This window comes from Branchiostoma belcheri, unplaced genomic scaffold, assembly GCF_001625305.1.
Source record: "Branchiostoma belcheri isolate BF01 breed outbred unplaced genomic scaffold, Haploidv18h27 scaffold119, whole genome shotgun sequence".
Taxonomy (NCBI): domain Eukaryota; kingdom Metazoa; phylum Chordata; class Leptocardii; order Amphioxiformes; family Branchiostomatidae; genus Branchiostoma; species Branchiostoma belcheri.
Window position 1 is genome coordinate 1025257 of NW_017802591.1, and position 15778 is coordinate 1041034.

The 15778-nt window shown below is 39.5% G+C and overlaps 1 protein-coding gene across 1 annotated transcript in view; it reads left to right on the top strand.

Annotated features, from left to right (window-relative positions):
• LOC109462573 (deleted in malignant brain tumors 1 protein-like) overlaps positions 1-14517 on the top strand; it is a 30608-nt gene extending 16091 nt beyond the window's left edge. The window contains exons 7-20 of the mRNA XM_019759125.1: positions 563-760; positions 863-991; positions 1306-1325; positions 1851-2082; positions 2186-2317; positions 2818-3009; positions 7294-7419; positions 7910-8101; positions 8448-8582; positions 10346-10555; positions 10871-11030; positions 11666-11784; positions 12498-12604; positions 14413-14517. Coding sequence (XP_019614684.1) covers positions 563-760; positions 863-991; positions 1306-1325; positions 1851-2082; positions 2186-2317; positions 2818-3009; positions 7294-7419; positions 7910-8101; positions 8448-8582; positions 10346-10555; positions 10871-11030; positions 11666-11784; positions 12498-12604; positions 14413-14517 — 2057 coding nt within the window. The remainder of the gene's footprint in view (positions 1-562; positions 761-862; positions 992-1305; positions 1326-1850; positions 2083-2185; positions 2318-2817; positions 3010-7293; positions 7420-7909; positions 8102-8447; positions 8583-10345; positions 10556-10870; positions 11031-11665; positions 11785-12497; positions 12605-14412) is intronic.
• Positions 14518-15778: the final 1261 nt, after the last annotated feature.

Genomic DNA, 15778 nt, shown 5'->3' on the forward strand with positions numbered 1-15778 from the left:
ATTTTAAACCTTTTTTTAGGAAAAAAGAAATGGAAGTATTGATGAAATTTTTAATGAAAATAACCTGTATATACCTGTTCTAATGAAATGGTCCGCCATCTTGGATTTTGGCCAATGACGTCATCAAATTAGCATAAATTATGCATATTTAATGATAAAATTTACATAAAATTATATGGGATGTTATTAATATTAGAAACCATGAGTAACTTGACATAAAACCCATAAAATTCTATTGTTGAAACAAAAAGTACTTAATTTAGCAAAAAAATGCCTGTCAGAAACCCGTTGCCATGGCAACACAAAAAATTATTATCTTATTCCAATGATAGAGAATTGTTGCCAACAATATTCTAGGAAAAGTCACCAAGTTTGGCCGTTCTACGGCTAGTCGTTCAGACGCTAGGTGACATCAAAGTTGCCGCGGGCACTTTTAGCCCCCCCCCCGTCTAGGTAGGGTTAACAGCTTGAATTTTTCTTGAATAATAATCTCGTCATTTGCAATTAGCCAAGAGTTAACATTTGCATTAAACTGATTGTTATTAAAAGGAAATACCTTTAGATTCCAGCAGAATCCGTCTTGTTGACGGACCAAACGAGGGCGTTTTGGAAGTTCGACCGGCCGACAGTTGGACTTGGGGCAGAGTCTGTGCTGAACACTTCGACCTAAGGGACGCAGACGTTGTTTGCAGGATGCTGGGCTACATCTGGGCAAACGGCTTTTCAATTTTTAAATACGGTTCGTCTTTTGTTGTCTCACGTAACGACTTTCTTTACGTATTCACATTCGACTCATTAAGCCCTTTTTGTTTGTTTCTATGATGACTACATTTTTTAAAATCTTCTAAATTTTTTTTTTTAGATCGACCACGGCTGGCCTACATGGCTGACCTACAATGTAATGGGAACGAGAGTAGCCTGTTTGACTGCTCGTACGCAGGATGGGGGATTCACGACTGTCAGAATAGAAGATATTCCGGCGTTGTCTGCGGTACATTGATAAAATACTCATTTAAGTATCAATGTTTAGATTGGATGAAATAAAACAATAAATTATAGCTGTTCAAGGCCACTGCCCGCCTGAATTACAATATAATATAACTTTATTTCGCAACAATTGTACAGTGTACAAAGTATGGCATCTACTAACTAACTTAAGCAAGTACATGTCAACTACATTTTCATAAGGCTAATCTAATACAAAAGTGGGTGGCAGTATGAGATAGGTATCAACTTACACAATCGTTGAAGGAGTATCTAATATCCATACAGTCTTTAATATATATCCCCATGTATAGCATGTAGGGGTTGTCACAAGTCAATATGTATTTAAATTTTCTTTCCAAGTTCATTGTGGTGAATACTGGGAAAGAATCTGATAGTCTAGTGTATAGTGCATTGCGTACATTAATATATTTAGGACACACAATCAAAAAGTGATATTCGTCTTCAATAAGCTCTGGACAAAATGGACAAACCCTCTGGTCATTGGGAATTTTATGGAATCTTCCGGTTTCTATACTAAGTTTGTGACAGCCAATTATGAGTTTTGTGATTGCGCTACGTACGTCAAGTCTTTTTATATTTGAAAGGTAGTTTTCTTGTTTATAGTGTTTGTTCAGAGTAGAGAGACAAGAAAGGAAAGTTTGGAATTGTTTTGAATATCGCAATGCCAATTTTGTATGTAAATATTTTGTAGTCGTTGTCGTAGTTGAGCAGTAATTGTATCTAAATGCTATGACTTCGGGTTTAGCCATATGTATAATGTTTACGAATAGTCGACTGCAAAGATTTACGCTTTATTTCTATGCCATTTATAACATATACTACATTGCAAGTTCTCACCTCAGTTTCCACCATGTATATATATATATGTGATGATATATCTAGATCCCAGCAGAATCCGTCTCATCGGTGGTTCCGGGCCTAACGAAGGACGCGTGGAAGTCCGACCAGAGGACAGTGTGACCTGGGGCACAGTTTGCCACAACCGTTTCAACATGGACGATGCAGACGTTGTTTGCAGAATGCTGGGTTATCCTAACGCTACCCAGGTTCGAAATGATGCATATTTTGGCCAAGGTAAGATCTTCATTTTATTTTTTAAGTGGATTTAAAGATTTGTTGTCATTAAGATCGTTTTTAGGGCCGGGACTCACTGCACTACAAACTTTTTAAAACACAGGAACAGGACCAATCTACATGGATGACGTACGATGTGATGGTAACGAGACCAGCCTCTTCAGCTGCTCTTACGCAGGGTGGACGATTCACGACTGTGATCATGGCCAAGATGCAGGCGTGGTCTGTCGTACATGTACGTTCATTTTACTATAATACGTTACTCAGCGTACTTGGGTACAAATGTACCCCAGCGCTATGGTCCTTCACATTCGCCTAGGTGGTGTAGCGTGGCGTAATGGTAAAATATACGGCCTGGAACCAATGGGTCCTGGGTTCGATTTTACCTACATGCCTCGACGTTGTGCCCTTGGGAATACACTTACAAATATCACAAGTATGAAATCCAAGGCAGTTATCACAGTGATTGTTACAAAATTGACCCTTGTGTGGAATAAAATTTATCATCGTAACATCATGGAGAATAATGCAATGTTATAATAATTCCCATGTATATACTATGATATCGTGACCTGGGTGACCTTTGACACCTAGGTCACGTGACCCCTCTTATGAGCTGAAGAAAGATGGCGGATGCTACCTGAAAGCTTCTCTGAGCTAAATTGTCGTCGTGAGTATCAGTTTAACTCATTCTCTAAATACTATGATATCGTTAATAGGAATGATTTTTTTCAGATTCCAGCCGAATCCGTCTTGTCGGAGGTTCCGGTCCAAATGAGGGGCGTGTGGAAGTCCGGCCGGCCGACAGTCCCAGATGGGGCACAGTTTGTCACAACGGTTTCGACTTGAAGGATGCAGAAGTTGTCTGCAGGATGCTGGGCTATCCGAATGTATATGGAGTTCGCCCTTATGAATATTTTGTCGCAGGTACAACTTTACTTTACACATAGGAGTATTTATGATAATGATAATGCACATCATTTGAAACTATTTTCTCAGTGTATTACTGAAGGAAGACCTTTATTGTACTTATGAAACAAGTTTGAACTACAATATTCAACACAAAAAATTGGACTCACCAAAATTTTCGACTGTACAACTCCAGTCTTTGTCAAGGAATGAGCAATCCACCGCTTCCGTGACGTCACGCAGAAAACACACATGATTTCGTGAGCAGTAGATCATAGGTTGAGAAAGTCTGTGGCGCCCCCCGTCTCTGTTGAGGGATGGTTGTAATGCCCTGATGTAGATGGCCTCTTTAACCCCTTGTGCGAATAAGTCCGATTCTGTGTCCAAGACTCTTCCTTTAAACAATTAGACTGAATGTCCAGGTGATTCAATATGTATATGTTGGGACGTACCTGTAGGGCAGTTCAAACTTGTTTCATAATGACTTCTACCAACACAGATGAACTTTCAATATAACCTTTATTGTACATCTTTGCCCGACTGTGCTAAATAAATACAGGTTACATGTTGACAATCATATGCATCGGCGTGTACAAATGTAATACCTTTTGTACACGTCGATGCATATGATTGTAAACATGTAAGCTGTATTTACCACAACCCGCCGTACGTGTTTTTTTGGCGACGCCTTAGGGGCGGAGGCATTTGTGTAAGTACTACGATCGCTTTGAAAGAATTTCAAAAATTGCACGAATACATTCCCTAGGGAATTGCTTTTGAGCAACATTCGATATTCGGCCATGTGGTCTTCGGATCGAGAAGTAAACCTTAAATCAGACGTAAAGTCCAGTCCACGGCGGTCTGTCACTACGGCACTCTGTGTACCTAAGACGCGCTTTCTTTCCCCCAGCAAAGACCTCATTTTAATATTATAATGACATTGAAATGAGCAAGGTGCGAGTAGAAGATCGTAAATATGCAATAGGTATGGTGATAATTGCTGTAGCTTCACCACCCACTACCCCTCCTGCTATTTTGCATTTGTATTGAGCTAACTTCACACCCTCTTTGTATTTTCAGTGTTCTATGTCACTTCATAGCTTGAAACATGCTTGAATTGAAAGTAAAAATGAGAAACATTTTCCTAAATGGCGTTCCTAAATACAGCATGTATCCACCAGAATCTAACTCAAGTCTATATGACGGGGTCTTATAAATTGGCGATGGCGCCCCAATTTCAACTGTGCGAGGTTATAACCTCCTTGATTTCAGCCATGTTCAGACAATCTTTGTTCTCCATTTTAGTACCAAAACATAGTGTATTCCGAATTCCAGGAGATTATATTACGGACTAATCAGGGAGGTAAATTTGTACTAGCGTTAAACGCATTGTGTGAACCATAGAAGGTAGAATTATAACCTACTTGTGTGAACGAAGACCCATAGCACGCTATATAGGTCCAAAGATATAGCAAGGACTGAAGGAGGTTATAATCTCATAGTCCTTGGTTATTTAGCCAGCGTGCGTTGCTCAGTGTCCAACTGACAAGGGCTGACAAGGCCTGTGCATTATATATATTTAGCCTCTACCAGGCTTTGAAAGGTAGCAGGAAAGAGAAAGAAATTGGTTGATAACATGCACCCGGACCAACTCCCTCAGCATATTGTCTCTCTATTTTGGCCAATTTCTAATATTTCCAGCCACCTCCAAAAGACTGGTAAAGGCTACTGTGAGAGACTACGATGGCCATAGTTTACAAACAGGATTCAAAATGACCATTTTATGTGCTAAATGTTCTTTAGTGGCCCCTATAAAGAAAAACTAGTGCTACCATTATGTAACATTTCACGTCATCAAGATTAAAATTTAAAGCACGTACATGGCGCTCAAAATAAACATTGTGAAAACGGAGGAATGACAAGAAACGACATGAACTGTATAATGGAATAAGCAAGGAAGTTTAGGGAGATACAGGACACGGTCGTAGGTGCATGTTTGGAGCCAGACAAGTCAATACACATCAAACGATTTTTCATTTCACTGGGCCAGGGTTAAAAGTCTATTAGAAATTTTCTTCAGATGAATTAGAACACATCTAGCTATCTTCTGCCCAACAATTAGAGCTGTTGTTCAGGTTCATAGCTGCTCTATATATAAAACTACATTTCAAACCCAGAACTTTCTATTCGAGAAGTAAGAAACAAATGTTTAAAAACAAAGACTTGTGGTAGAGTCTGAATTTGAATGGATACATGCTGCCGTCTGCTCGCTATGCATAATTAAATATAATTGCCTGTAATGGCCTTGAGTGGAGGTGCGAAAACAATTAATTTCATTCACAGTCATGAGGATTGATAAAGATTGACAGGTCAAGGAAGGAAATCGACCAGAATTTAGAGTTTTAAACTTTAAAGCCCGAGACCAAACTCTTCCCATGGGTTTACAAAGTTGAAATCGGGTGCAAACAATGCGTAAGAAGTCGGTTTCTATGAATCGGTTTTCAGAAAAACTACTTTATCCCCGTATATCTAGCTATTGGTAGATAAAGTCATACCTACCCCCTAAAATTCTACCAAAATGGACTATATTTCAAAATATTTTCAAATCTAAGCTATATTCTTCTTTTCTGGAAACCGATTCCTACAAAGAACATATCTCTCCACATTCTCTGAAAGTTTTGTATTACAAATCTGAGTGGAACGGTTTGGTCTAGGTCAATTTTATATATTCACAATGATCTAATATTATTATCATTTATGGAACAATTGTGCAGATTTTCGAAAGAGGATGTAGTTATTTAGAATCAGTGGTATTTCATCTAAGTTACTTCCAAATTTGAAGTTGATTGGTCGCGCCAAACTTGAGATACATGCGATTTCACGGGTAGCTATGTATCACCCCCATTTTAGTCAAAAGCGCGTCTTAGGTACACGGAGCATTCTTTCCCATTGCTAGGCGCGTTCTAAAAAGTATCGGGTTACAAGACGCTATTTTGGCCGATTTTGGCCTACCAGTAAAACACTTGAACATAAACAAAAATGATTTAATGGTAAATTTCGTTAAATTAAAATGAAATTATTGCCTTAACATCCTTTTGATATTAGCTGTTTATGTTAAATCATTGATTTTTCAAAATTTCGCTCCGAAAGACGATTTTTTTCGGGTTTCCGACCACAAGTCATGCCATGTTTTTCGGCAAACATCGTTTTAACCTGGCTACGTATATTACCCCAGATCCCCGATTTTTCTATTTTTCGACGACAAGGAATAAGATAAAAAATTGTGTTTTAGGGATTTTTTAATTTCTGATTTTAAGTCTAGTTTTTGTCGACATATTGGTGAAAAAATGATTTTTTAAAAACATTTTTCGCACTAAATTACCTATAATTCAAAATTGAGGCCATTTTTCAAAAATTCCTAAAACACGATTTTCGGGACAACCGTAACGGTCATTTTGAGCCGTAAATGGGGTATGCTTGACTCTCCATTCTTGCAGGTTAAAACGGGTTTTGCAGACATGTCATGTCGACCAAAAGTGTGCATTGTGTTATTCATACTGGCGTAAAGAATCATTACAGTATTCAAGGTCACCCAAGGATACGACAGTAGCTTCGCTACATGTTACATGTCCACAAAAAAAAATGATAGCGGACATGTATTGTCCAGGAAACTGTTTGTATCTATAGAAAAGTGTTGTTTTTTATCTGCTGCAAGGCACGGAGGCAGAAAGGCTTGTTTTGCCGCTTTATTGTAAATGACCGCAGGTGACCCCGAAATAGAACGCGGGTTCGATTCGAATTGCCCAGATCGAACACGATCGAACACAGTTCGGGTTCTATGACATGTGGGAACTTTGCAGCCCAGATTTTACCACCGTGGTCTCTGATGGAGGATAGAGTGAAGAGGAGAGTAGTTTTTTTTAAAGCTTGGTTCAAGCAGGAACTTGGCCAAAGTAAAGTAAGTAAGTATGTCATTATATCGCCCTGGAAGAACGGCTGATTTCTCCTATACGTGTATTCGGTACATGTATATAGCCCTACACCTCCTCCCTGCATCCTGCAGATTCCACTACAGGCATGTGTTTAAAATAATAATCTGTTTTTCCTATATTTGTAATGGAGATTGCTAGCTCCACCACATGCAATAAAAAACATCCAGTCGTCGCCTTGACAATTGTTTTTATATGACTTGTTGACCCTCGCTTAACGTAGGTAATACCTACAAAATGTATTACCTAATCTACAAATATGGCAAATTATTGTAATGACTACATCTGATCTGTTAACTTTTTGAAACTGTAGGAACGGGACCGATCTACATGGAGGACCTACAATGTGATGGGACAGAGAGTAGCCTGTTTAACTGTTCGCACAAGGGATGGGGAATTCATGACTGCGAGCATTCTGATGTCGTCGGCGTTGTTTGTGGTACGTGTGTGGAACATTTTGGCAATTTGCTACCATTAATTTCAGCGTTGGGCGTTTCATGAGAAGACTTGTTTAATGAACACATTAGCAGGACTAACAAACATCCTGGCAGCTGGCTAAAACTGTGGTTTATTGAGGTTTATCGTGGAACAAGTCTCCTTTAGCTGACCTTTCATGGGTGACAGCTTTTCTTCCAAGAGAGGGGATGAGAGCTGCCCAAAACCACACTCGATAGACATTCTTCCAGGAGAGCTGGCTTAAACTTGATTTAGTGTTGTTCATGATGACTGCTTTCTACTTGAGAACTTTTAACTTCCAATAAACTTGATATGATAAAGAGTTTTGTTAGGCCACAGCAAGTAAATTTTATGGATGAAATCCGCATGCACGTGCCTTAGTGTATCAATTTTCGGCTAATTTTGATTTATCATATACATGATAGTTTACGGGACAACTATATACTATGCCTTTGTTAAAAAAACACGTTTAGATCACATCAGAATCCGTCTTGTCGGGGGTTCCAGTCGGAAAGAAGGACGTGTGGAAGTCCGACCGGCCGACAGTATGACCTGGGGCACAGTTTGTCACAACCAGTTTGACATAAAGGATGCAGACGTTGTTTGCAAAATGCTTGGCTACCCCAGTGCCCAACTAGTTCGTAACGATGCGTATTTTGGCCAAGGTGAGATTTACCTTGTTTCAACTAATTTTCCTGTGATGTACTAAGTATAAAGGAAACAATATGTCAGTAGGACTGAGATGACAGAGGAGTTGTATATTCGTTGTTTCGTCTGCTGTGTGATGTGGCGATGTGGTAAAAGTGGCTTCCACAGAGACTGCAGGACTGCTGAAGCTTGAGCAGGTCTTTGGTTGATCTCTGGCTTTAGATCCCCTGTCTTGGAGATTATGGATCCGAGATACTTGAACGTTTAGAAGCTGGCTACATTTTACCACATTCATGAATTTCATAACTATCCTTCGCCATATCTCAATGTTGCCTGATATGATTGGTGTCGCTTCCTGTACAGGAAGAGGGCCAATCTACATGGATGACCTGCACTGTACTGGGGACGAGAATAGCCTGTTCAACTGCTCGTACCCAGGATGGACGATTCACGATCTAAACTGTAACTACGACCAAGCTGCAGGCGTGGAGTGTACAGGTACGTTCATTTTTAAATGTTGTAGAATCATGGATTGTTTAATCATCTTTGTATTTATTACATATACCTACAAACATAGCTACAACATCTTATATACAGCAATTACGTTAGACGACCGAAATGATTTACAATCTGATCTTTACAATATGTAATGCATAAAACTTCATATTTTATAAACATATGAAAACATACCCAATTACATATACTTACAAACATATTGACAACATCTTATTTAAAACGATTCTGTATAAACGTCCAAAATGTTCAAATTTTTGTAAACAAACCAATCAATCAATCAATCAATCAATCAATCAATCAGTCAAATGGTTTACTTTCAACCGACTTCGCAGCACCAGGCTGAATATCGCCAATTGTAACATTCGTTTTAAAACATTATACATTATAAAATACATTATATACATTATAAAATGGTACATTAATCGTTAATGGTACATTAAAAGGAGCGTCTTACTTTAAAATCATGTGGTGTGCGAGTACAACAATGAAGTTCTGACATGACATAAATATAAAAGCAACATTTGTCAACAGTGTTTCATTTAGTGTTAAGTATCCTTATCATAGACGGTACTGCACTATTTTTGTATCTAGTGGTACGAGAGATTGGTAAAGTCAGTGCTTTTGCGTTCCGTAGATTACGTCCATGTGTCTCTGCGCGGGTTCGGGGTAACAGATCTGCTGTTCGTTCTGATGCTTGTAGACTGGCGGCGAATTTTCGGCAGGGGCTGGTTCTTCTCTGTTAGAGAGTTTCGAGTCCGCACAGTTGCAAGGCTGACGCGTAGTCGGTGTAGTGTCGCCCGAGGATCGTCCGGCAGGCGCGTCATTTCGAGCGTTGCAGACTGTTCGCGCGTTAGGTTGTGGTGGTACACTGGGGCGCCGTAGATCGGTCTAACATAACCGCAATACACTGTAATCAAGTCAACCACCGGAAGTCCGAATGTTTTCAGTCTTCGGAGCATAAACATGCGCTTATTTGCCTTTTGTGTAAATTCGCTGACTTGTCTGTCCCACTTCAAATTGGCTTGCAGCCACATTCCCAACACTTTAGCCACGTCCACCGTCGGAAGGGGTTTGCCCTCAAGGGTTATGGGTGGAGGGGGAGGAGGGTTCCTCATAAAACACACAGTTAGTACCATGCATTTGTCCGGATTCAATTTCAGTTGTGCATTGTTAGACCACAGTTCGAGTGAATCCACTTGCTCTTGAAGAGTTGACTGCTCTCTAACATGTTTGTTTTCACCGAGTGATAAATCGTCCACGTACTTCCTCCGATCGTCATGAGATTCACTCGCGTCATTGATCATGCATAAGAGAATAACGGGGCCTAGCTTAGTGCCTTGGGCCGGGGCACGCCTGTAGATAGTGTTTCCCAGTCTGACACGGCTGATCCATAGCGTACTCTCTTCTGTCGTCTGCCGGTTAGGAAACTTACAATCCATGGTAGTATTGAGACTCTAGTACCCATGCCCAACAGTCTGCATACGGCGAGTTGATGGTTGACGGTGTCGAATGCTTTTGTGAAGTCCGTTAAGACTACCCTTCCAACATTACCGGATGCTTCCGCTCCTTGATACAGAAAATGTGTCAAGCTTACGAGACAGTGGGTAGTTGAACTTCTCTTGATAGATCCGAATTGACGCCGTAAGAAAACATAAAAAAAACGACATGTATACATGTAATGGCAAATTGAACTTCATATGTTTGTAAACAACAACAAAAACAATGTCTTCTTTCATCACAAATAGCACAACCTTTCCTGTTGGTTACTACCGAGGATGGAATATTTCAAATTGAAGTCAAGGACGGGTCAAAGGTCAATGTGTTATCAGGATGGCACCTGTCACTGGACTACGACCCTATGACTGATTTCATGTACTGGACAACTGATGAAGGCATTGAACGGGCTCGTCGTGATGGAAGTAGGCTGGAGACCATTGTGGAGTTTGAAACAAACAGTGGGTGATATTCGTCAATCCATTTCTTGTTACTAATCATCGTTGTACCGTATGCCTTACGGAATTTCACATGTACAATGTATGCGCTTGTACTACAGGGGCATTCATTGCAGACTAAAATTGCAAAGAAAATCACTTCCTTGCTGTTTTGGTCAGTTTAAAGCATCCACGTGCACCTTCAGGCTTGAAGTGAAATGTCCCTATTTGTGAAATTTTCAAAGTTTTCAACGCAATTTGAATAAAAATGTAATACCCTCCATTTTGTTCTTATTGACTGCAACTTATAACGATATCTCCATCTGTTGTTAAATGTAGCATACGGGCGTAGCCTAAGATTGGACCATGCTGGTGGGAATGTGTACTGGAGCGACAATGTAGGACACATCTCAGTAGCCCGGAAGGACGGATCGTTTGTCAGGACACTTCTGACATTACAAGGCTTCGCTGAGAGGCTGGTCCTGGATCCCAGAAACGGGTAATTTCATTTAAAACAAGCAGGGCTAAAAATGAGTGCAGTGTGTTTGACATTATCTTTATATTGCATTGACAAAGCAATTTAAGCAAGACTCAAGATAAAGAGTCAAAAACACCTTGGTCGGCCCCTTTAGACAGATCAACATTGAAGCTAAACCTCCAGGTCACCCCCCTATATATACGTGATAATTGTATTATTAAATCTGTTAAAGTTCACAAGCAAGGAACGTTACTTACCTCCACCATGTCAGGGGAAACTCAAATTTCACACATGATTGCTAATGTATCCAAACGAGTGTCCACCCTTAAGAAATTGAAATTAAGAGCACTTAAACAACATCATAATGGCACCATTATGTCACCAAAGCTGTGCTTATGAAGTTTATAGTACACTATCCTCTAAATATGATGTACTGTACACTATGATGATGATTATCCTCTGAAAATGTGTTGGTTATTATACAATAAGTAGTAAAAAAGTCTGAATATGGTCCAGAGAACTCTTAAGTGATGGAAACCAGTTCTGCTGTAATCATGTAAACATTAGTGTGCCGAGTTATCTTTTATTCTGCTCTTTATTTACATCTCAGATAAAATGGGTCTCTGTTTCTTAATGCGATGGCCTATTTTTCACAGACTCATGTACTGGGTGAGCAACCGCGACAGTATTGACCGAGCAGCGATGGACGGCAGCAACCACACTACTATCATCAGGAATCTAACTCTTGCCCTTTCCATTGCAATAGACTACACAGGTGAGATGGAGAAAACAAGCAATAGAGAAATATCCTCGTAAAAACCTATTAGTACACAAAGGGCAACTTTGTTATGATACTGCTGCTGAAAAGTTGGACATTGTAAGTTTTTTTTTTCATGTATAGTGTCTTTCTTCTATCTGTAAGACCAAACATTTGATCAGGGGACGCCACGTTTTCATACTTACGCTACATGGTGTGATCTGAAAATAAGGGCCCAGCCGTTTCTATTCAGACATGTTAACAACAGGCACAAGTGAGTAAATGATGTCATGTACCCTCCAACATTAGGAAAAAAGAAGAGCTAGATAACTACTGATTTTTATTACGTGATTTCTTATACAATACGAAATGTTTAGGAAAACGATTTAAAACTAATGAATGTTTTTCTCAAGCGTTAACCCTAAAACTTTGAAAATTTGAGTAGGAGCTACATCGGACTGGCCTGCATAGGGCTAAATGATCAATAGATATAAACTCCTTAAATTTTATGATGAATAATGCTGGATCTCATTAATTAATAAACTATTTTGACTTACCATTGCTGAAATCGCACCTATTTAATCGTTTTTGCTGAAATCTCGTTTTGTCCATTGTAATATTTATTCCATATTAGCACTTCCTATAGACCTGAACAACAGTATCATGCAGGTAATGATTCGATGGGAATCTGGATGTTTTTCTGCTTTAAAAGTTGTTTTTCTTCCAACCAGAGAATCGGCTGTACTATTCCGATCGTGAGGCAATCTACAGCTCAGACATGCTCGGCAACAATACACAACTTGTTAACCGAGAAGGGGAACGTGTCCCAGGGATAGCGGTTGGTGATGATGACATCTACTGGATACATTTTTGGCCTGGGGTCGGGACTGCTGACGTCGCAAGGCAGGAAAATCCCCTTCATACATTTTATCTTTCTCGTAAGAAACCGTAGTTATAATTTATAATTTTAGACGAATGCGAAAACAATTGTTATTGAATAGGTCTCGCATTTCAGTATCTCTATGTAACAATTTGCTGACATAACGTTATATATCACAACTCCAGGTTATCCAAGTCAAGCATGGACCAGACTGTTCTGGTAGATGGCCTGTGGAGGGCACGGGACATCTTCCTGTCCACGGCGTCTCCTCCTAACGTCACCAATGGTAATTACCTTTGCCAGGAAGGTTATATTCCCGGTGGCATGTACCTGTGTTTTTAAGAGTGTTACTGTGAAACACAGCCTTTATCAAATATGGTTATGTCAACACAAATTACATATATTTGATATGTGATTGTAAAAGTTCATTCCTCTGGTAATGTTTAATTTCAATATGTCATCAGTAGTTAAGCACATGACCTCTACAGTAATCTACATTTTATGCATTTGTGTGGTAATAGCTTGGGAAGTTGTCAATTAGGAGCCATGATAATTGGGATGTAATCGCCGTAATAAAGGTAGTAAATGTACATTTCATCGGTTCAATATGAAGTTTAGTAAGGCCCTCGCCAAATTTCATCTTACATAGCGCCTGAATGGCTTGCGCTAGAACCGTCGAATTTGGTGACTTTTCCTAAAATATCTGGCGACAATTTCATATTGACTTGGTAAGTAAAGTTTTGAGTTGCCATGGCAATGGGTTTCTGACAGACAGTTTTTATGAACTTAAACTTTGACTAGACTTCAATAAATATGGATGGGTAGCTGCAAAGAAACATCAATAAAAATCACACATTACAAATCAGGACACAATTTACAAAGTGAGAACTAATAATTATGAGTTCATGCCCCTCCCCGAGGTGTATATGGTGAGATAATCCCTGGTCAGGTAGGATAAGCACCGAATAAACAACAGAGTGAGGGTGAACGAAGGATTATCTCACTAAAAGGCGGGGCATTTACGTTATTATCATATAGCCCATCCAACTGATACAGTTATTTGACACAAATTCCTATATAAAAACCCCTCATTGCTGAAAAATTCCTTTTTTGCCGAAAGAAACAAGATGCATGGACAAAAAGAGATCGTCTACGGTCACCAAGTGACATTGGAACAGAATTACTTTTGATGGGGATGTCAAAAACTATGTTTAGTCTTTTTCTGCTGAAATTGCATTTATATCTTATTAATTGTGTTGTTCGAAATCCGTATTTCATTCAATTGTTCGAAATTAACTAATAGATAAATATTACGAGTCGTAACACTACTGTTAGTGTCCTGTCCCCTGTATAATGGTACGGTCCAAAAGGGGTCTGTTATTTGAAATAAAAACGACCACTGTTAAGGTTTTGGCCTGATAACCAATGGGAAATAAGTAATAAGTTGATACATGATATATAAATAACCTATATAGATAGCCTCAAAAAGACAATTATAGATAGTACAGTACCTCTTTGGTTAATGATTGGGTTTCATATATGAGACACGAGTAATAATGCCTTAATAATTCATATATTGTGCAATATGTATATAACGTTCATAACAATACATCTAGCTAGTGAAAATATACTTAGCTGTTATAACTTCTGCTAACTTGAGCTGTCATAGTATATTTTGAAAACTGATATTTTGATAGACTGTTTGAAAATTTGTTTTTATACAATCATATCTGGAATCTTACCTTGCTCATGTATCCGCATGTCAGCCTGTTCCTCGTCCAATGGAGGATGTCGGGAGCTTTGCCTTGCGCATCCAGAAGGAAGAACGTGCGCCTGCCGGGATTTATGGGAACTGCAGGAGGATGGACTGAGCTGTGAGTAGAATATCGTCTGGGACCTCGTCCTCAAAACAAAACCGACCAATCAGTTACTACGTTTTAGTATAACGTAGGCCTTGATGTTTTGCATATGTGATTACGTTAAGCTAAAGTAGTCTTCGTCATGTACAATTTTGTGGATTTTGTAATTGAGTTTATAAAGGTACATTCAGATTTGATTAATATTGCTCTATTGTTAGCACCCTTCGACCATCTGATTATATTTCTAATGCCCCGGAGCACCTAGAATGATTTTCATTTCATAATGCATACTTGTTAAAGATATTTCTACCAGTGTAAGTGTACTTATTGAAGTACAATACATTTCTTGAGAGTGTAGGTTGCACGTGCTTGCGTTAACCATGCATAGGTACTTTGAATTCACCTTCATGTTGTTGTTAATCCAGAGTGAGACTTAGTGTACAAGTAGTTAACTAGCAAAGCGGTAAGAGTGCTCTAAATAGTCTCAATGTCAAATGAAAGACCCAGCTATACCGTTTTGTATTATATTTCTACAGGCTGTCCCTCTGGCTATACTGCATACGGGGGTGCGTGCTTCAAGGCGTACAACCAAGACAAAACCTACAGCCAGGCCAGAGAGGTGTGTGCAGCGGACGGGGCGCTCCTGGCCATGCCGAAGGACAGAGACGTGGACAACTTCGTGAGAGAGCTGAAGAACGCCGTGAATAAAATCTCACATTTCTGGTTTGGTCTAAATGATGGGAACAATGAAGGTGAGTGGGTGTGGGAAGACGGGACTCCACACGACATCAGTACCGACTGGAACCTCTGGCAGCCGGGAGAACCCAACGGTAACGAGGGAGAAAACTGCGCAAACTACTATGGATCAAGCTGGAATGACGCACCGTGCTCCTCTGCTTACAAGTTTATCTGCCAGCTGAATGAAGGTATGTCACATAATGTTCTATAAAATCAACATAAGTTTTTCTTCAAAATTACAGTTCCTTCATTGTCCCCGTAAAGGCTGTATGAAATTAACGCCTTGTGTTTATTTCATTTGTGTCAGTTTATTCATTTGTCTTAAAGTTTGTTGTTTAGGAGGCACACCCCAGTTTATTTTGGGTCTTAATTCGATTCTGCATACCCTCAACTCTAGCGACCGTCTCTTTCAGCAAGTACCTCTTGAGCTTTTTATGGGCACTACCTTGGATTGGTGTGTGCACCGTTTACTTAGAATCAGAAATTTCTAAGTTATGTTATTTATAAACCTTACGCCTCACATACATTTGATTAT